Genomic DNA, 21,985 nt, shown 5'->3' with positions numbered 1-21,985 from the left:
TCTATATACAAACCTCTTTACAAAGAACTTTAATAAAAGATATATCTTAAATGATTTCTATTTCATTTATAATAGAAGTTATAATGTTTACTAAAAAAAATCCTTAACCTCATGAAATCTGTAGTAATTTGTCAATAGTTAATCATATAATTAACTGCCTTATCAAACATTTTGGAAAATATGAACAAGGTTTCATTTCACTTTGATTACAAGTTCTCATATCTTGTTTTATTATGAGCTAAAGATAAAACTATTAACATACAGATTCATGGATTTTCAAACACATTTGCATAGACTGTCTGAAACATAAGCATAGATAATTATCTTACGTTACAGGATGACTATCATAGTAAGCACTGCTTGTATTTTCTTGTACAGTTTCAGGTGATGTTTGCCTTTCTTCATTTTCCTCTTCTACTTCATCTTCTGATTCTAAAATATAATTCATCAATTTGTAATTCATAAAAGTATGATGCCTGCCACAGTAATTTTTTATATTTTCAATTTTACTGAAAATGAAAGGAAACATATTTATTCCAGGAATTGAAGTGCAATACAATATATTTCTGTTTCCATAATGCTAAATGCCATACAAATTTGTAGATACAGTCTAATAAATTATCTTGGCTTTGTATAAATATTCCAAATTCTGTCATGTTTTTACTCAAGTCCCTTCTTTGAGATAGCATTTTAATTATTTGCAAATACATTAATCATTGTAGATTCCTATCTTCATTAAGCAATTCTCATTAGGTCTTTAGTCTATTTCTTGATAATACACAATTCCCTTCCTGCTGCCTACAAGTTCGTAGCAGATATTTTTTCTTTACGCTACAGGAAAGAAACATCTGCTTATATCTAGGATTGAGCTCTCAACTTTCCAAGTGGAAAGTAAATATCTTCATCACTAGGCCACCACACCACTCTTTTGTTATCTTAGAACCTGTCTCCTTTTTCACAAAAAAAGTATGTCTAGAAATAATTATATATGTTAGGAAGTCATGAATGTAATATCTTAAAAATGATCCTTTTTCACATGCTAATTTGAGTTTATAGGGAAACATTAAAAAATTGAAAAAAAGATGTGGATATGGAAAATGGGATGAAAGCAAGACTAAAGACTTTGGATCAATTAATAGAGGATGAATTTTTAAAATATGCTGTGCTAAGAGATAAATATCATTTATCAGATGTAACTCAGTGGCTATATTTATGCCTACAACTTTTGTAACAATATTTTTTGGACCAACAACATTTTTAGCTTCTGAGATACGTTTTTATCCTTTTTCTGCTGGAGACTGCTGTATTTTTAGTACTTTTAGTATTGCTGTATTTTTAGTACTTTTACCAGAGATCAATATTTTTTTCAATTTGCTATGGAGAAAGGAAAGATGAGTCAGAGTTCACATTCTGCTTCTCAGACTTCACTTAAACCTACTAAATAGCTCAACGTTGACAGATACCTAAAAAGTAAACAGCCACATGCTGAAAATAACCAAACCTCTTGATAATCTCCCAAATAAATATGATCCCCTGGAATGAAATCTGTAAGTGGAGATAGATGGCTCCCAACTTTTCTGCTCTATCCCTGAGGAAGTTTCCCTTCTCAGATCCCAACCATTTGTCCAGTTGCAAGGTTTATGTAACAAGGGGAAGAGGACTGAACAAAAATGACTTTATAACAAGACAATGTCTATTGATGCACAAAGAGTACTGTCAACTTTTGAGCTTCTGATTACAGTTAATGAAGTAGACATCCTGAAAGACACTTTTATTAAGCTTAAATAGTCATCTAAATACTACAGCTGAGTTAGTTAAAACAAAAGCAGATAAAAGTAGTAGAAAGATGGATCTGAATTTGGAACCTAAAAAGGGAGAGAGGAACATAATAAGCCCATTCTCTGTAGAACCTTTAAAAATAAACTTGATTTACCAGATACTGAACACGTGGTATTATAAAAAGGCTTGATGATATGGGAGAATTGTTAACAACAATACATACAGCTGCTAAACTTTTAATAGAGCTGGTCAACTCAATTGTCCAAGAAAGTAATGCCTATTTTAAGACACCATCACCTGGTTCACCCCCTATCTCAGAATGGGATAAGGACATGGAAAATAACAACGAAGAGTCCTTGGGAATAGTTCTGCTCCCTGATAAAACATCACATCATGGGGCTAAGGAGAAAATGTAAGAAAATCATCACTGCCTAGGGATAAGCTATCCTCTGGGACATTGACACTATTCTCAGTTGTCAACCTGCAAATTGCTGCTCATTTCAAAACCTACTGGAGTTCATACAAGCAGGCAGTAGTGAAGATAGACACATTTAAAACCAGTAGGGTTCCCCCCCCCCAAAAAAAAAAAAAAAACTGGAGAATTTTGGATAGCATCATTCCTGTTGGATGATTGAAAAACTCATTTGTTTCAGCTCAAAATTTCAACATCCTCCCAGTCATCCTCACTAATACTAAGCACAACAGTTCTATCCTTGGAATATGACTGGCTGGAAGAACAGATGGGGACCTGGCGGAGTTCTCTCTAATTTTAAGTCAAAAAAGGATAACAATGCCATATATCAAAAACATCTCAGAAATTATATGTCAATGATATTCCAGGATTTCTCTATATTTCTGATATTCATATACTGAAGATTCATGATGAGTTTAATATTCTTTTATATGCTGATGATATGGTTTTAATGGCCCATTCTCAAATAGGCCTGAGAACACTGTTGCAAAAGCTAAATATCTACTGTGCTCTATTTTTTAAAACATCAATAAAACCAAATCTAAAGTGATGATATTTAACAAAAAAAAGTATGAAATATAACTAAATGGGAAGGCCTATCAAACAAGTGAATTCTTTTACTTATTTAGGAGTGGTTTTTATCAACATAGAGTTGTTGATAAATTACTTTAGTAGATGTTCAACAAGAAACAAGGCAAGTACTAAAAGATTATACAAATTATTTAATTACTATTACCTGAATATCTGAAAGTATATACTGAAAGTATATACATATAATGGTTCCTATGTTGTCTTATGATACAGAATTGTGAAGCCTTGCAAAAGCTACCTCATTTGAACAAGTTCAGGCCTGGTTTTTAAGAAGCTTACTGAGAACTGATAAGAACACATCAGTCCCTGCGGTCAGAACAGAAACAAAGCAGAAATGCTTTATACGTAGCTAATTTAAAAAGTTTTCACATACTGGCAGAAGTTCCATTCAATGGACTCTGATAGGCTACTCAAAATATGTTTAGGGCAGATTAAGTATGGCTCAGCCCAACTCCTGGATAAGCTGACTTACCACAATTTCACAACATGGGTTTTCCATCCAGTATTTATTCTCAACTGGCTACCAGGCAAGGGAAATTTTTAAACAAGAGTCCTAGATATTAGTGCTCAAACTGATAAGGAGTTAATGGCAAAAAGTAGATTTTTAAGTTGGTTGGCTAAGAACAAAACTACTTTTCAATTTGAAAAATTACTTGCTAGTGAAATTGACAGAGTTTGCAGAAAGGGCATATTTGAGAGCCGATACAAGCTATTGGATTCCACAATCAAATATGGGCACTTCCGCCACATATCATGTCATGAGAAAATATGTATATGCAGTGCCCTAGCAATCAAAGATATTGTTCATGTTTTGATTGTTTTCTTTGAAAGAACAGCCCACTGAGATCTGAATCGCACACTGTCCTATTTCTTCTGGGTTCTAATCTATACATCATAAGCAGAATTTCAAAGTTTATAATTAAGGCAGCTAAGCTAAGAACTTGTTATATCAAACAGATCAGAGTATCCTGTAAAGAAGAGGTGTTTATTTGAATGTTGATTCTTTGTATTTAGCACATGTGTATTTTATTACTGCATTTTCTCTTCTCTATTTTAGCCTGAAATTAAGAGTCTGTATTTTATTGTTTTGTATTTTGAAATGGTGATAGGATTAATCAATTAATAAAGTAAACTATCAAATACCTGTTTATGTCCTATACTTACTAAGACTTTGGGAGTGGACTATATAAATTTTATTATGCAACAAACAATATTTTATTATGCAACAAACTTCTTTTTCTCAGAAGTTACTATTCTCTTAATTACCTACTTAGTATATGGAATTTGACAACTAGACAATATGGATTCTCCATGTCCTTATTTTAGCTACAAGTCCAATACTGCAACATTGAAAAGATAAATGTATGATCCCTTTTACTCAATGGATTCAAGACCTGGTTACAATTAATCAGGATATTACTTAATGAGATAAACGTAGTATAAACTATAAACATAGTATGGATAAATATGGAAGTCATTTAAACAAAATATAGTAGGCTTAAAAAAGCATTGTACATGTGTAGTAGAAATACATAAACGCACACACACGCATGTGTAATATTTATATTAGGTAATTATATATATATGGAATTATATTTACTACTATAACATACTGTACATTTTTCTGTCATTTTTTCACTTATTTTTAAGTATTTATGCATTTTTGTAACGAATGCCTTTTTTGTTTATTCCTTTTGTTTTATTATTATTATTTTAAAATATATAAAGAATTCATATTAAAAATACTTACCTTCATCAAGTTCAGGTTCGGAATCACCAAATACTTCATCTTCATAGCGAAATATATCATTGTGAACATAAAACTTATTTGGAACAGACCCCTGAAAAACAAAGATAGAAGAAAGCTTAATTTGGGGATTGTCGCTCTAGCAATATTACAAATTATGCCCATGTTTTTTTCTGTTTGCCCTTGCAAGGGCAAAGTTAATATCTGTGGAGTGCACAATTGCCAAGAAAGCTCCACTGACATGTTCATGAAGTCATGGGGTGTTGAGCTCAATTTGAGGGAGACTTAGGAACAGAGCATCTAATGAAAATAGTATTGACTCAAAAATGGTTGTGTATTGTTAGTCTTTAGGATCCCAAACACAGCTAGCTATTCCTTTAGAAACTAGATTACATCAGTTTGATGTGCCTTTTCTTTCTTCATGGACATAACAATGCTTGATTGTCATAATTTCAAGTTTCGGGGAAGAATCATTAAACCTAACCTCTTCAGAGTTGAGATTTTGCCTATCCATATGAAGACTTTTTACCTATCTCCAAACGGTGAATAGCTAAGTCTTATAATAATAGAAGATTTGTGAGACCTCTGGTATATGCTGAAAGAACAAGAAGAAAATTTTTCAGCCAGTCTTCAAAATTTCACATTTGAAGAACCATTGTTATTGAAACTGGAACCATTAGAATTGCTAGTTCATACTGATGTCATCAAACTTAGCCTCCACTACTAGCTATAGTCTGATAATTTGCCCTTTATTTGCCACCTTGATTAAATAAAATCCATACTTTGTTAGAACTGCCTGCCTTGGTTACACTGCAGGATGTCAGCAGAGGGCTAGAAGTGAAATTTTCAGCTTGTAGACATTTTTACATTAGTTCAGAAGTTTGATTTTTAGAAAAATAATTAAAAAACAAATTAAGCCTAGCAAAAACATATCTGCTTTAAATTTTCACTTGCCCTTTTTTTTGAAAATCCAAATTTTTGCATATAAGTTGGAGAAGCTCTGGGAAAGCTGAAAAACCATGTGGTTTATTGGCTGTGGCTTGCTATTTCTGCCTTTACGTCTGATGAAATAATAGAAACTAGGCAAGAGCTCCATGCACCCGTGTAAGTATAAATACATGCCTTTGCTTTCTAGTTTTGCACTTAGACTTATCTCCCCTCCAACTTTGGGGGAACACACATTCTCTTAATGAAGGTAAAACTGCTCATGCTGGCCTACATTTTTGGTAATAGTTGAAAGAAGGAGTAGATGGCCAGCAAGGGACACAAAGTAAGCTTTTAATCCTAATCTAGTTCACAGCTATGTAAAGAGAGGTTTCTTGAGGAAGAGGTAATACTGGTAATTCTCTAGTTATGAATGTAATGGAACCTGCCAATTACATTCACAAATCCAGAGGATGTTAAGTGAATCACATTAAGTGAACAAGCCCCCATCCCAGTTCTCTCCAATGCTTTTGTTAAAACAAACATGCGGGTCATTGAGTTTGCATGGGATGCTTCGGGGTGGGGAAAATCATGGAACAAAATCACCTGCCTCCGGCTCTCCTCATGCATCTCCCATGCTCCGCTTCCCACTCTTTGAAGTACCCACTGCTGCTTGACATCCTCTGCACCCATTCCGTACATCTTTCCCCCCTTTGTTACACAAGTGCAGCTAATGGTGGGTGGAGGCAAAACATGGAAGCAGACAGCAAAATTCTTTAGAGTAAGCCTCCCATAGACACTGGTCTCTGTGCAAACTAACACAGGTGCAGCAAGTGGTGGGGAGAAGAAAGGGGAAAGTTTTCAGGCTGCTTCCATGTTTTCCCTCTACCCACCATTAGCTGCGCCTGTGTAAATTTGCAGAGACAATAGTCTAAGAGAATCTTACTCTAAAGGAACCTTACTCTAAAGGAAGAGTTTTCTGGCTGCTTCTATGTTTTCCTTTCACCTACAATTAGCAAGGGACCGAAGTACAGCTATCTCTACTGCTTCCAACATTCAAAATATCACTTACTTCTGGAGCTAGCACAAAAGTTTGCATGAACTTTCTCATTGGTTGTCCATTGTTTGTTAACTCTCCCATGACTTGTACAACTACTCCATCATTCAGGGTTGCATGGGCATCAACATGGCGAATCTTAGTGCGGCACTCACTAAACTGCAGGGACATCACCTTTTTGTGAATGTCCTAAACACAAATACAGTTTAAAAAATGGCTAAGTAAAATTAACTTTCTATAACATATACATTTATGTAGAAAAAATAGCTCTGAAAAACAATACAATAGTTAGCTTTTCTTTTATTAGGCATTTTAAAAATGTTCCTTTATAGTTTTTTGTAATATACATTATTAAAATGTATTAGCCAGTTTGAAAACCAATGCATTTAGGAAGCTAGTTGCGAGTTTCTAGTGAATGCAAAGACAACCATTTCAAATATTGTCTGCCAATGTACAGGCTCTATGTTAATATTTTTTTCCTTCAGTAAAGAGACTCGCAGTGGTATAACTCGCAGTGGTAAAACAGGTAGTCCTCACTTAACAACCCTAAGCAACTGCTGCTGCTAAGTAAAGGAGTAGTTAAGTGGCAAATCATATCACCACTTCTGTTTTTTTCAGTTGGAAAGAGAGAAGGCTACTTAGCTGCACATCTTTAGATTAATAACTTTATTAAATGTTTAAATAAGAAAGATAAAAATCTAACATAAATTAACAATTAAGATGAGAAAAAGAGAAAAAAAAGGAATGAATAAAGCCAAAAGTGCAGGGAATATATATATATATATATATAAAAATTGACTTCCTATTTTCTTACATTTATAATAAATTTAAATTAACTTCTTACTCTATAATTACAACATATTTTTCATTTTTTCTATCATTTACTTTTTTTAAATTATCAAACCTATATAACATATTTTTTTTCTGTTTCATGCATAAAGTGCAGAAGGGCTTTTCAATTATTAAAATCAATCAGTGTCTTTTTTCTAATCAACATTGTCACACCTTCAGCTTGCCTCTTAACCACTCCCTGACCTTTCGAATGCTCAAGTATCTGCTTACTATCTTGTACACACTGAAACCAATGGAACCATGCTGGCTATCTGAAGCTGGCCATGCTACACAAACAGCTTACTCTCTTGAAATCTCTTTCTCTCCAATCTCTATGCTCTAAGAGGTGGGAGAGGGAAGAGAAAAAAGACAAAATTTATAAGCAATCTCTCTTTTGTCTGACTCTTTCCTACTGCTTGTAAAAACACACTGCTTTTGATGTGTAGAAGTCAAAGAGTCTGTTTTTTTTTCAATCTCCAATCTCTTTGGTCTGCAAGGGGGAAAAAAGAAAAGTATACTAAATTATAATGGTAATCATATGACTGAGGGATACTGCAAAGGTCATAAATGGGCATAAATAAGCCTAAAGTTATTATTTAACACTAGTACATCTTCGAACAGTTAAGTGGACACTATTTGTATGTATTACAAGGAATGGCAGTAGAAAGACAATAAAATGGGAAGTATAAGACAGCCCCCTCTCCCAAATCACATGCATTTAAGTGTTAGGAAGATGAATGGAGTGAGGAGAAATGAAGAAAGGTGAGACAAGGGAAGATTTTTTTCTCCTGACTTTAAAGATACATAGAATTATTGTGAGCTTTAACAGAAACATGTAAATATACGGTAGCATTTGTTAATGCAGATAACTTTTAATTATTAAGAGTCATGTTTATTTGTAGCATCCAATTTCAAGAAGGATTTATAGTACATACAGCCTGGCCATATACAGCTTCCTGAGGCTTTCCACTGGCATCTAATCCACCATGGACATAGGAAGAATTCCTCCCATAAAACCTTTAAAGAAATTAAACAATATTTAAGCATATGGAAGCATATTCTAAAATATTTTCTTCTTTACAATTTCAAATGAAAGGTATTTTAAATGCTCTAAAATATTGCATTTAAGAGATAGATAAAAGGACCTTATTTTTATTTTATTTTATACACAGGGCTGAGATGCACAGGGCTGAAGATTCTGACAAGCCCAAATTCATCTAATGGCAAACTGATTCAATTGATAAAAACTGTTACAAGTAGTCTTTGTCTAATGTCAGTAATTGGATTGTACATAAAGCAAAATGTCTCATGATTATGTTGTCTCACAATCCAACAGTTCCAATTGCTCGTTGGGCAAATCCCAGAGCTGCATCAACCTATGGTCAGATCATCAATATCTGTGTCCTCGTGCTGACTTCTACATTGACTTTGCTTGTTGGAAACCAGTGGTGAAGATCGTGAATGATGTTCACATGACACTCTAAATACTGAAATTGTCAGCTGATTTGAAAGTGCCCTACTAGTGATCACAGAGATGCTGCAATGGCCACAATTACAAAGAACAGTTGTAAGTCCCCTTGTTCAGTCACTAAATAATCACTAAATAAGTGGTTGCTGAATAAATACAGATGATCCCATGTAGAAGGAATTTAATTTTAACATTCTAGAAATATTCTAAAAAACAGTTATCAGTACCCTAAGTATAGCAAATAATAAATTTTACAAACACAGGACAAATATGAAAAGAAAAGAAAACATCACTAAGCAATATGTATCTCCTTTTAAGTTATATTCATAGTCTTATATGAGTATAGTCTTATATGAAGATAAGCCAGACCTCCTCAGAAGAAACAATCCTGAGCTTGTTTTGAGGTTGCACAGTGATTGTATACCCTTGGCTGAAGATCGTCTACTCTTTCTATCTGGAATGGTCATCCTTTTTTACCGAGCACACAAATTGTTGGAGGGGGGGGCGCATAAGGAGTTCTGACGGAGGAAGGGGACACTTGCCTAACCAGCCAGGTCAGTCAAATCAACCTTAGTGATCAACAGTATGGCACATGTCGTAGCCAGATCACATCTTGTCCTATCCTTCATAACCAATGTGAATAATCAGTAGCCAAAATTGTCTGTCAGTGAGAACAGTAAAAATAGCCAGAAACCCATAATTTAGGGAAACTATCTAACTAACTAACTACCATAATCTCATTTGTGTTAATTCACAAATCATGCAAAGACATATTGTGGTTTGTTTGTTTATTTATTTCTGATTTAAGGTCATATACATGTAGTCCTCGACTTATGACAACTGAACCAAAATTTTCTGTTGCTAAGTGAGACATTTGTTAAGTGAAAGTTGCTACATTTTATGACTTTCTTTGCCACGGTTTTTGAGTGAATCACTGCAAGTGTTAAATTAATAATGTGGTTATTAAATGAATCTGGATTTCCTATTGACTTTGTTTGTCAGGAAGTCACAAAAGAGGATCACATGACCTCAGAATGCTGCAGCCATCATAAAAATGAATCAGTTGCCAAGCATCTGAATTTTGATCATGGGCCTGCAATTGTTGTAAGTATGAAAATGGTCATAAGCTGTGGTGGGATTCAGCCGGTTCGCTGAAATCTGTCAGGACCCAACGATTTGAATCCATCTAGATTAGATGATGCTCTCTTACCTTTTTCTTGCTTATTTTAATAAGTAATTTAATTTCTAGTTCTGTCTTTCAGGGCTTTGTTTTTGGTAAACTGGATTGTATTTTCTTTTCTTTTTTTTTTCTTTACATTTATATCCCGCCCTTCTCCGAAGACTCAGGGTGGCTTACAGTGTATATTTTTGCAAGAAGACAGATGCAAAGAACAAATTAAGCAGTTCTGCTTTCTTTCTAATGTCTTGTTACTTCCTTGCCCCCCCACATTAATAGACTGATTGTTTCCCTGACATTTTTCTTGTTTTTTATGTGAGAAAAAAAAATCAAGAAAACAATCAGTTCAGTAATGGGAGAAGATGGCAAGGAAGTAACAGATAATAATGAATATTGAAACAGTTCCTTTACTTTGATACTGTTTTGTTTACACTTATTTTCATTTTTTTTGTTTTTTCCGTTTTATATATATATATGCCCAGAGTAGTTTCTTGGTGACATGTGCGGCAAATAAATTTAAAAAATAAATAGATCAGAGAAGATTTCAAATGTTTCTGGCTGTCTCTTTCAGTTCTTAAGCAATCACTGAATGATTATACCGTGTTTCTCCAAAAAGAAGGTTGGGTCTTATTTTCTTTTGATCCCTAAAAAAACAGCCAGGCCTTCTTTTTGGAGGGTTCTAATTATTGACTCACCTTGTGGCAGTGGCACTGACAGCCCTGCCCAGCAGGAGCCCATTGCTGGCCCACTTCTTCTGCGGCCGCTTGCCACTTGCACATATTGCCCTGACCTGTTTAGATGCCGGCAGACATCTAAAGACAAAACAGAGGCCGAGGCAATGCATGCGACTTGCAGCAAGCGGCCGCAGAAGGCGAGGCAGGTGTCAGAGTGTGTGAGGCCTGGTAAGTAGGGCAGCTCCACAAACCCCCACCCTAGCTTATTTTTTTACCTGTGTGTCTCACCCCACCCCCTGTACCCTGGGGTAGGCGGAGTCTTAATTAGGGCTTAATTTGAACGCATGCACTCAAAAACCTGACAGGGCTTCTTTTCAAGGTGGGTTGTCTTTTTGGAGAAAAGAATAGTATAGTTCTAGTGGCAGAGATTCTACATAGATTTATCTAAATCTATGTGGAATCAAATCTTATCTGGAATCATCTGAGATGCAGTATAATTAAAAGAACTTTGCAGTGAAGAAAATACATCAAACAAAATGGAGGCCACACCCTCTTATCCTCCCGTTTTTTTAGATGAGACAGGGTCAAACCAGTGGTGAAATGTAAAATTTATTTCTACCGGTTCTGTGGGGGTGGCTTGCTGGGGAGGGCAATGTGACTGGGTGGGCGTGGCCAACTGTTTTTTACTTTTAAAAGCATTTTTTCTACAACCTTTTTCACTGAAAAGGTTGTTAAAAAATGCTTTTAAAAGGCTCCTCTGACGATCCCAGATGAGCTGCCTGATTGTCAGAGGCTTTTCTTTTCTTTTAAAAGCATTTTTTTGCTTTTAAAAGAAAAAAAAGACCTCTGACGATCAGGCAACTGAGCTGGGATTGTCAGAGGAGCCTTTTAAAAGCATTTTTTCCGCCGAAGAGGTTGTAGAAAAAAATGCTTTTAAAAGCCTCTGACAATCCCAGCTGAGCCATGTGATCATCAGAGGCTTTTTTTTACTTTTAAAAGCATTTTTTCAACTGAAGAAAAAATGCTTTTAAAAGTAAAATAAAAAAACTCTGATGATCGCACGGCTCAGTTGGGCATGCGGGGGGAGGGATTTTTGCCAATGATTCGCCAAACCACCCGCAGCCATCGCTACTGGATCAGGCGATCCGGCCCGAACTGGGAGCATTCCACCTCTAGATTAAACCGATTTCATCTGCTAACCGCTTTGCTTAATTCTAACATATCAAAATTGACTCTCCCTGCCCCCAGATGTAGCCCTCCTGCAATATAACCCCCTCCCAAAAACAGTTTGGCAGTTCTTAAAAAAAAAAGGATGACAGTTTCTACCTAGTACGTTTTGACAGTGTATGCTGATTTTGATATGCAAAAGTATGTTTAAATTTGTTTTAATTATTCTGTCCTTTTATCAGCATGAAAGGAAAAAAATGTTTTTTTCCTGAGCAAGAGTTTGTGCATGACTCATGACTACCCTTGTTCTATGTGCAACTAAGGATATGAATGTAATTTATAATTAGGATGTAAATGCCAGCAGTCAGAATTTTTTTTCCACACAGAAGAAGGTTTTGCTGGGTAATGATTCCCTCCTTTTTCTGTTCTTATTGTAAAAAGTAGAAACAGTCATTCTTTTTTTAGCATTGCTAGAGGTTTTTTAAGTAAATCTGCAATTGAAAAATCAAGTATAAGGGTGAAAAAAGACATTCCATTTTCCTGCTTCTCCACAAAATTAGGTTTTCCTGCTTGCCCACAGATAAAAGATGGTCTAAAAGATGCAGTAAAAAAAAAACATTATAGTAATCCTTTAATAAACTGATTGGAATTAATTTAATATTTTCTGCTAGAATGTCTGCAGAAAGTAATCGAATGAAAGGGCTGTATACTGACTAAATTCAATAAAGACTTCCCTTAGCAACTGGAATTTCTAGGTAGTGTTTGGCCTTACTATCTTCCTTCTTTTCCTAAATCACTCCAGTTTCTCTACTCAGTGAAACCAGTTTGAGCCACCAAGTTAAAGACTAGAAGGTTATGAGTTACAGTTCTGCCTTCATGACAAAGCCAGTTGGACGACTTATGGGTTAGTCACATTTTTGGTCCTATGAAGAAAGCAAAGGCAAACCATTTCTAAAAACCTCATTAAAAGTGGGTGGATTTGTATAGGTAGTTATCACTAGTCAAAAGTACTGGAAAACATACATTGTGTATGTACATAAACATACTGCTAAAGCAATAATAAAGTCTCATGTGATAATTTAAGTACTTTTTTATTTTCTAACCTGGAATTTCTTCTTTTACAACTTGTTGATCGGATTCCATTTTAATTTATCTCCAACTTCAGAAATTGGATGTATCTTTTTTTTCTCAATACCAGACTGATACTTGAATAGTATTTAGTCTAACAGTTCTTTAAAGCAAGTTTCTATAGAGGTTGTCAATTATCCGGGTCATAGTTGTTTCAAAGGTGTTTTTTTTTTATAAAAGGCAAACTGAACTCTCTTGTTTTTATTTTATTTTTATTTTGAAACCAAAACCAAACCTTTAAAACAAGTTGTTTTATTTATTTACTCAATTTATATTCTGCCAATCTTGCCTGGAGGTCAGATATGTGAACTTTGACTCTAATTATTGGACTAGTGCTACTACACTGAATGCCTTTTCTCCCATGGGAAGAACATGAAAGAGTATATCATGGTTTCTTTTAAGTATACCCAAATCAGTGCGCTCCAAAAACACAAGATAGCCAACAGAACAAAAGAAGGTTCTTACACACAACATGCAGGCAATCCTTCACAGACCAGTACTCACTGCTGACCACTATTCCATTCTTCTTCACTGCTACTACACCTTTTCCTACTGCTCTTCCAACTACAATTCCTTGTGAATTCTACTACTGAAGAAAAGTATTTCTTTCTAGCTGAATCAGGCTACTTTATTTCCATGAACAAACCCACTTCCTTCCTTCTTTGATACACACCAACAGCCTCGGCTTTCTCTCAGCACAGCTTTTATTGTCAAATGTTCCTGTGCTGGCTGGGAAGAGCAGAACAACAGCAGCAGAGGTGCTGGCCAATTTCTAGGCAGACTGCCCTCTCACGATTAGGGATGTGGTTTTATATGTAACTTGAAATGGTTGTTAGTTAAAGAGCTTTGGTACAAAAATCTTTACTCTTTATTAAATCTTTATTTAAAAATTTCTTTCTTCAATAATATTTAAATTTAAATATAATTTTGCTGTACTATTTTGTTTCTTTTTCTATGAAATTTTGCTGAACCTTGATTTTGCAAACCTTGATTTTATTCTTATTATGTGAGGCATTTCTGAAATCTATAGACTCTTGGCATTTGAGAGACATTTTGGCATTTTAGAACCAGTTTGGTCTATTGGTTAAGGCACCAGGCTAGAAATTAGTAGACTGTGACTTCAAATCCCATTTTACCATGAAACCAGTTAGGTGACCTTGGGCCAATCAGTTGTGTTTATTTGTGAAAATAATAAAGGCAGGATACAAATAAATAAAATTTGATGCTGAATTTCCTGTGCCAGAAATGGATAGAGTCTCCTTCCTATGAGATGCAACTTACAAATACAAATGTACAAATATATGATCTACGAATACCTTGTTATATACCTATTTCAAATGAGGTAAATACCCCTGAAATATCATTAGGGAGAACTGAATGATTGACTATGCTCTTCAACTCCCAGCTTGACTGCATTCTATACAATTATAATGTAATTGCTGATATGTTAAATGACATGTTAAATTCTAGCAATCATTAATAATAGTTGACATTTAGGAGATCACAGGTCCCTGTCTTGTCCATTTACTTCTATGAAAAAGTTTGCCAGGCACTTTTCTATCAATACAAAATATGCATTTTAGCTTTGTCAAGCTTTTTACATGCTATTTCAATTTGCAACAATTTATGGCACTTTTATGAGATGGCACTCACTTTGAATGTTTTTTCATACATATATTTAAAATGTATTAAATTTGCAAGCTGCACAGCTCTAAACAATTCTGGGCAACCAAATTGTTTTATTATTTTTGTGAACTCCTTTAAAAGTTAAAACTGTGCGACAGAGCAATATCTCTCCCACATAATTCCACTTTCTATAATTTGCTGATCAGTTTCTTATTATTTTATCCGCTCCAAAGAATATACAGAATATAAATACAGAATACAGAATATAAACTTGATGCAAATTTAAGAGTTAAAAATCTAAATTTAGATAATTGATACATTTCTATAATTTATTACAGGGGATTTTTCTTAATACTGTAAAAAAAATTGGAACAGATAACATTTAGTCAAATTTAGCTACATAAAAATATTAATTTAAAAGATCTTTGGCCATCTTTCAGTAAGTATCCAAGGAAACATAAAGTCATGTTGAATTGATTTTAAAGGCAATGATAGTTACATTATATGAATAAATTGATGCAGCTTGCTTAGTTGATTGTGATTACATAAGACACAGACATTTAAAAGAAAGTACCTGTGTAAGAAATCTGGTGCTTTATTTAGCAGGGTGTAGTACTGTCTCACAAACTCTTGCCCTACAAGCAGCGGACTTGGCTTCTCCATCACCATTTCTTTGGTAAATGTCAAAGGCTGCAATAGAGGAAGAATATCTATATAAGAAATATATGCTTCAAAATAATTAGTTTTAAATGTAATATAATTTTGAAAATATTTAAACAGTTTTCAAAAGAGGAATGTCTTTTCTTTCAGGCTGCAGCATGAAGACCTTAATGACCAGTCAGTACATCTAATAATCCAATCCCATGCAAACCCCTTTGAATTTTATTAAATTTACACTTACTTTTCTCCTAACAGTTGAAGGCAGCCTATACTGCAATATTCTTATACACTATATTGAAAAATATAGACTGAAGTTATCCAGTGACTTTTTATGGACAGGAGTACATTTTGAATCTGGATCTGAATCAGACTTAGATGAGGGGATAGAAGGGGAACTCATCAAATTTGTAGATGACACTAAGTTGGCAGGAATAACCAATACCCCAAAAGACAAGCTCAGGATCCAAAAAGATCTTGACAGACTTGAACAAGGAACCCTATCCAAAAAAATTTAAATGTGGAAAAATGTGACATAATAGCAGTATTCTAGTATTTGAGGGGCTGCCACAAAGAAGTGGGGGGATCAACTTATTTCTAAATCACAGGAGGCAAAACAAAAAACAATGGATGGAAACTAATCAAGGAGATAAGCAATCTGGAATTAAGGAGAAAATTCCTAACAGTGAGGACAATTAATCAGTGGAACAGTTGACTTCAGAAGTTGTAGTGCTTCATCACTGGAGATTTTTAAGAAAAGACTGGTTAGCCACCTGTCTGAAATGGCATAGTAAGGGGTTGAACTAGAAGACCTCAAAAGTTCCTTCAAACTCTATTTTGAATTGAATTCCGTTCAATTCATACCCAGTTTTGCAAGAGTTTATCATATGTTTTAGCTTCCAGCTCTCTAATAATCTTTTTTCAGGTTGGACTGGAAGACTACCAAGGTCCTTTCCAGGTCTATTCTGATTGATTGAATCTCTCCAGTCCTAGTCCAATACCTTAACTGTAGCAGGAGTTACTTGAAACTTACATGGGCAAACGATATAGTCTCCATTGAACATTATGGAATTTTTCAGTAAACATTTACAGATTAATTATGCAGGTAGTCTCGACTTATAACCATTTGTTTAATGGCCAAAGTTATAAGAGCACTGAAAAAAGCGACTTCTGATCATTTTTTACACTTATGATCTATGAAGCATCCCCATGGTTATGTGATCAAAATTCTGACCCAGGGCAATTGGCTCATATTTATGATAATTGTAGTGTCCTGGGGTCATATCAGGGGTGAATTATATTTTTTTTTGCCACCAGTTCTGTGGGCATAGCTTGGTGGACGTGTGACTGGGTGGGCGGGGCCAACTTGACATCACTCATGTCACTCTCTCTTTCTTCTCTTTCTCTCTCTCTCTCCCTTCCTTCCTTTCTCTTTCTTTCTTCTTCCTCTCTCTCCCTTTTTTCCTTCCTTTCTTCTTTCTTTCTTATCAGCCCTGCTGCACTGGGGCTGTCATTTTGGCGGGGATGGCAGCCGACGGAGCCAACTGCCCCACATTCCAGCCACCCGGGAAGCCTCACCCTGCCTCCACTTGCTAGCCCTGCATCCTGTCACTCACTGGTTGCTTCTCTGCCCACTCTTAATGCCGCCAGTGCCATTGCTGCTGGGAGACTGGCTGGACGCAGCTGAATGAGACTTGCTGTCCTGCCACAAGTAATAGAAAGTGTCTAGGATCCAGGCTATGGTCAGATAAGAAAAGAGAGCGAGAGAGCAAGAGACCGATGGGGAAACGGCAATACCCGTTTCTTAGGCAAGCATGGCAGGGCTTCAGGGAAGGGATTAAGCTGCTAGCTCCTTCTCCCGCAGCCCTTGATATCTCGGTCTTCCTTGGTCTCTCTCACTCTCCTTTTGCTCTGTGGGACTAAGCCAGGAGACAAGAGCACCAACAAACAGCTGTGACTGCTTGAGCCAGCCAAAGAAGAGAGGGAGGGAGAGAGAATCGGGTGTCCCCATATCCCCATCACTCTCTCGTTCTCTTGCTCTCTTTTCTATTCTCCCCAAGAACTGAAGGTTTTTTTCAGCTGACTCAGAGCTCCCAGGCAGCCTGGAGGTCCTGTAATAAGGCGCATCCGGGCTAATGCCATTGCAATCCTGACCGTAGCCTGGATCCTACGCACTTTCTATTAATTGTGGCAGGAATGAGAAAGCCTCATTTGGCTCATCCAGCCGGTCTCCCAGCAGCAGTGGCATCGGCGGTGTTAAAAGTGGGCAGAGAAGTCTGGCAAAATCAAGCCCCATAAAGAAGAGGAGACCATTCCCCTTCTTGTAAGTGCAGCTTTCCTCATCCACCCCCCCCCAGTGCCTGCCAATAGGTTGGCGATTCCCGGAGCTGCCTTACTGCAGAACCAGATGCTGAGCGGGCATGGGGAGGTCGTGGGGGGGGAAGGAATGGAAGCGCTGGGAGGTGTGGAAGTGTCAGCAAAGTTTGTGGGAGATTGGCTGGCAAGGAGGAAGAGATGGAGTGGCATAGTGGTGGCGATGGGTGAGGCAGCATGGCTTGTGCCACAGGAGTTGATGTATTTATTCCAGCATTTTTCTCCCCGAAGCCCTGCCTTGCTTGTCTGCCTTCCACATGGCCTTCAGCTTGCCTGCCTTTGCAAGCTGGCCACCAAGACGCCGGGAAGGCAGCATGGGAGGCAGGCAAGCATGGCAGGACTGCGAGCCGTGGATCGGTTCGGGGGCCTGGCCAGCCAGCCATTGCTCCCAGTTCAGCGAACCAACCCCAATCTTCGCTACCTACTCGTCCAATCCAGTCCGATCCGGTAGCATTTCACCCCTGGGTCATATGATCATCTTTTGTGACTTTCTAACAAGCAAAAACAATGGGAAAGCCAATTTCACTTAATAACTATACAGGTGAAACTCGAAAAATTAGACTATCGTGCAAAAGTTCATTTATTTCAGTAATGCAACTTAAAAGGTGAAACTAATATGAGATAGACTCATTACATGCAAAGTGAGATAGTTCAAGCCTTGATTTGTCATAATTTTGATGATTATGGCTTACAGCTTATGAAAACCCCAAATTCACAATCTCAGAAAATTAGAATATTGTGAAAAGGTTCAATATTCTAGGCTCAAAGTGTCCCACCCTAATCAGCTAATTAAGCCATAACACCTGCAAAGGGTTACTGAGCCTTTAAATGGTCTCCCAGTCTGGTTCAGTAGGAATCACAATCATGGAAAAGACTGCTGACATGACAGTTGTGCAGAAAAACATCGTTGACTCTCTCAATAAGGAGGGAAAGCCTCCTTTGCTTAATTGCAAAAGAATTTGGATGTTCCCAAAGTGCTGTATTAATGGAAAATTATGTGGAAGGGAAAAGTGTGGAAGAAAAAGGTGCACAAGCAGCAGAGATGACCGCAGCTTGGAGAGGATTGTCAGGAAAAGGCCATTCAAAAGTGTTGGGGACTGTCACAAGGAGTGCACTGAGGCTGGAGTCAGTGCATCAAGAGCCACCACACACAGACCGATCCTGGACATGGGCTTCAAATGTCGTATTCCTCTTGTCAAGCCGCTCCTGAACAACAAACAACGTCAGAAGCGTCTTACCTGGGCTAAAGGAAAAAAGAACTGGTCTGTTGCTCAGTGGTCCAAAGTCCTCTTTTCTGATGAGAGCAACTTTTGCATCTCATTTGGAAATCAAGGACCCAGAGTCTGGAGGAAGAATGGAGAGACACACACTGCAAGATGCTTGAAGTCCAGTGTGAAGTTCCACAGTCTGTGTTGATTTGGGGAGCCATGACATCTGCTGGTGACATGCTTCATTAAGTCTCGGGTCAACGCAGCCATCTACCAGGAGATTTTGGAGCACTTCATGCTTCCTTCTGCAGACGAGCTTTATAGGGATGCTGACTTCATTTTCCAGCAGGACATGGCACCTGCCCAGAATGCCAAAAGTACCAAAACCTGGTTCAATGCCCATGGGATTACTGTGCTTGATTGGCCAGCAAACTCACCTGACCTGAACTCCATAGAAAATCTATGGGGCATTGCCAAGAGAAAGATGAGAGACATGAGACCGAACAATGCAGAAGAGCTGAAGGCCACTATTGAAGCATCCTGGTCTTCCTTAACACCTCAGCAGTGCCACAGGATGAGAGCATCCATGCCATGCCGCATTGAGGCAGTAATTGATGCAAAAGGGGTCCAAACCAAGTACTGAGTACATATGCATGCTTATACTTTTCAGAGGTCCAATATTGTTCTATGTACATTCCTTGTTTTATTGATTTCATGTAATATTCTAATTTTCTAAGATTGTGAATTCGGAGTTTTCATGAGCTGTAAGCTCATCAAAATTATAACAAATATAGGCTTGAACTATCTCGCGTTGCATGTAATGAGTCTATCTCATATATTAGTTTCACCTTTTAAGTTACATTACTGAAATAAATGAACTTTTGCACGATATTCTAATTTTTTGAGTTTCACCTGTATTACTAACTTAACTGCAGTGAACAACTATGGAAAGAAAGGACATAAAATGGGGCAAAAATCACTTAACAATTATCTTGCTTAGCAACAGAAATTTTGGCTCCATTGCGGTTGTAGATCAAGGACTATCAGTAATCTACAGTTCAAGATTTTTAAACATTTATGAATTAGTTAATAAGATTACTTTGAAGTCCATAGGAATATAATATTGTAGTCAAGTATTTCCTTGTCTCTGCAAATATGGCCCTTGCAACAAATATTTCAAAGTTACTTTAACTAACAATTTGATGATTTTTAGTTTTTACATGGAATTTAAAGATTCAAGATTCTTAAATGTAAATGTTTATTAAAATCCCATTTGAATAGAATGCTACACTTTTAATACTTTTTCAACAGAATGAAATTAAGACGTAGAATCAAATCATCTTCAGGATGGAGTCACACAAGATTCTATAAATTTGAACAGATGTTAACATTTACAATAATTTTCATATTAAGAATCCAGAAGAGAAACTGATTCTTTCAGTTAATGCTCTACTATAGCAAACTATACTATTGTAAAAAAATTGCAATGTTTAAAAAATACAACACGAAACAGTAAAAATGCAATTGATTTACTGTAGTTCATGAAAGTTCAGATTTACTGTAGTTCATGAAAGTACAGCTTTGCTGTAAAACTTGTAAAAGTTGTCAAGTTTTGTATAAAGCTTAGCAGTTTGTGCTAAATAGATATTCGAGATTCTTTTTGTAATTCAGGGTATTTCGATTTAAAATTACCGCAATGCTTAAAAAATTATTTTAAACTACTGCAGTATTGTAGAATTTCAAATCCATATCCAGGTTAAAAAATGTGAATAATCACTACATATGCAGAATTGCAAAGTTCTCAGAAGATATATTGTGCATGTCTGATTTGTGATGGGTCACACTGCTATTTGTTTTGACCACTATCTATCATACCAAAGGAAATAGAGACTGCTCTGAGTATTTTTGTCTTACTTTTTCCCAAGAGGCAGAGAAGTATTTCATTACAATTGTTTGGATGCCTCTTGAATAATATCTATAACTTATTATTTCCATTAATTTTAAATATTTGGTTACTTAAATAATTCTGAACAGTGCAACTGAAAATGGACATTGGGAACAAAGTCCAGAACCTCATAAGTCAATTCCCAAATAACCTAAGAGCAGCAAATAACACCAGCAACAGAAAACACTTGATTTCACCACTGGAAATCAAAAAATACTTTCTCATTCTGATTAATTATTCCAAGTATAGTATAATGTTGGCTAAGTTCCTATGTAATAGTCAATTATTTATATTTGTTTGAATTTATTATTCAAGTCCAATAGAGTCTGTTTTGTAAGAACAATGATCCCCAATAGATTTCAGATGTGATCTTTTTTTTTAAAATTCATGAATCAATATAGAGTCAATCAAATTTCTTAACCCACTTTCAAAACTAAGTTTCTACTTGCAATGAATTTATAGATGCTATAATAATGTTCAGAATTGTAGTCTAAATTTACTGTTTTTTAAAGAATCTTAGTAAGAAAGAATAGGCATATTTTATTACCTCCCTTTTAGAATTATAAAACTGGTTAATTGCTATAGAGTATAAGGAAAAATCTTATTTTGAAGATTTTTTTTAAAGAAATGCAAAATGAAACTGTCTAAAATAACTACTAAAAATGACTCTGAAAATGGAAGTGCACATGGGAATTTGCATGTTTTTCTATTTTCTATTAGATTTAGCTGTGAATAGAAAGTAAATAGAAGAAGGCTGTATCATAGTCCCATTTCCATAACTGTGCTCAAGATTGCAGTTGCAATAATGACCAAACAAAAAGAAAAGAGCTACATACACAAACATCATAAGAAAGGAAGGCATATACTGGTACTTCAACTTGAACTTATCCAGATATATTTCAAGGCTTGTAATGGAAAATAACTCTGAATCCTTCTTTACCTATTATTAAGAAACATTCCTGGATTACTAGAGATGGATTAGATTAGATTAACTTGCTTTAAACTCTTAAGTGGAAGCCATTTGGACCTTTTAAGTGTGGTGGCACACTTTCTAGCTCTCAAAGACTATCAGCTTACAGAAGTGAAAATTACTGTACTCATGATCTTTATGAAGTAACTAAATGCTGCACCCAACTGTTGCTATGTAAGCAGAACCAGAAA

At 36.0% G+C, this 21,985-nt stretch overlaps 1 protein-coding gene across 4 annotated transcripts in view; it reads right to left on the bottom strand.

Annotated features, from left to right (window-relative positions):
* G3BP2 (G3BP stress granule assembly factor 2) overlaps nt 1-21,985 on the bottom strand; it is a 44,810-nt gene that overhangs the window by 17,718 nt on the left and 5,107 nt on the right. For all 4 annotated transcript variants that reach the window (XM_058182323.1, XM_058182324.1, XM_058182325.1 and 1 more), the window contains exons 2-6: nt 15,216-15,331; nt 8,337-8,418; nt 6,586-6,759; nt 4,593-4,683; nt 330-432 (exon numbers count right to left, since the gene is read on the bottom strand). In XM_058182323.1, coding sequence (XP_058038306.1) covers nt 330-432; nt 4,593-4,683; nt 6,586-6,759; nt 8,337-8,418; nt 15,216-15,331 — 566 coding nt within the window. The remainder of the gene's footprint in view (nt 1-329; nt 433-4,592; nt 4,684-6,585; nt 6,760-8,336; nt 8,419-15,215; nt 15,332-21,985) is intronic.

This window comes from Ahaetulla prasina, chromosome 4 (genome assembly GCF_028640845.1).
Source record: "Ahaetulla prasina isolate Xishuangbanna chromosome 4, ASM2864084v1, whole genome shotgun sequence".
In the NCBI taxonomy this organism is placed as follows: Eukaryota; Metazoa; Chordata; class Lepidosauria; order Squamata; family Colubridae; genus Ahaetulla; species Ahaetulla prasina.
This window is presented reverse-complemented; position numbering and strand designations above follow the sequence as displayed.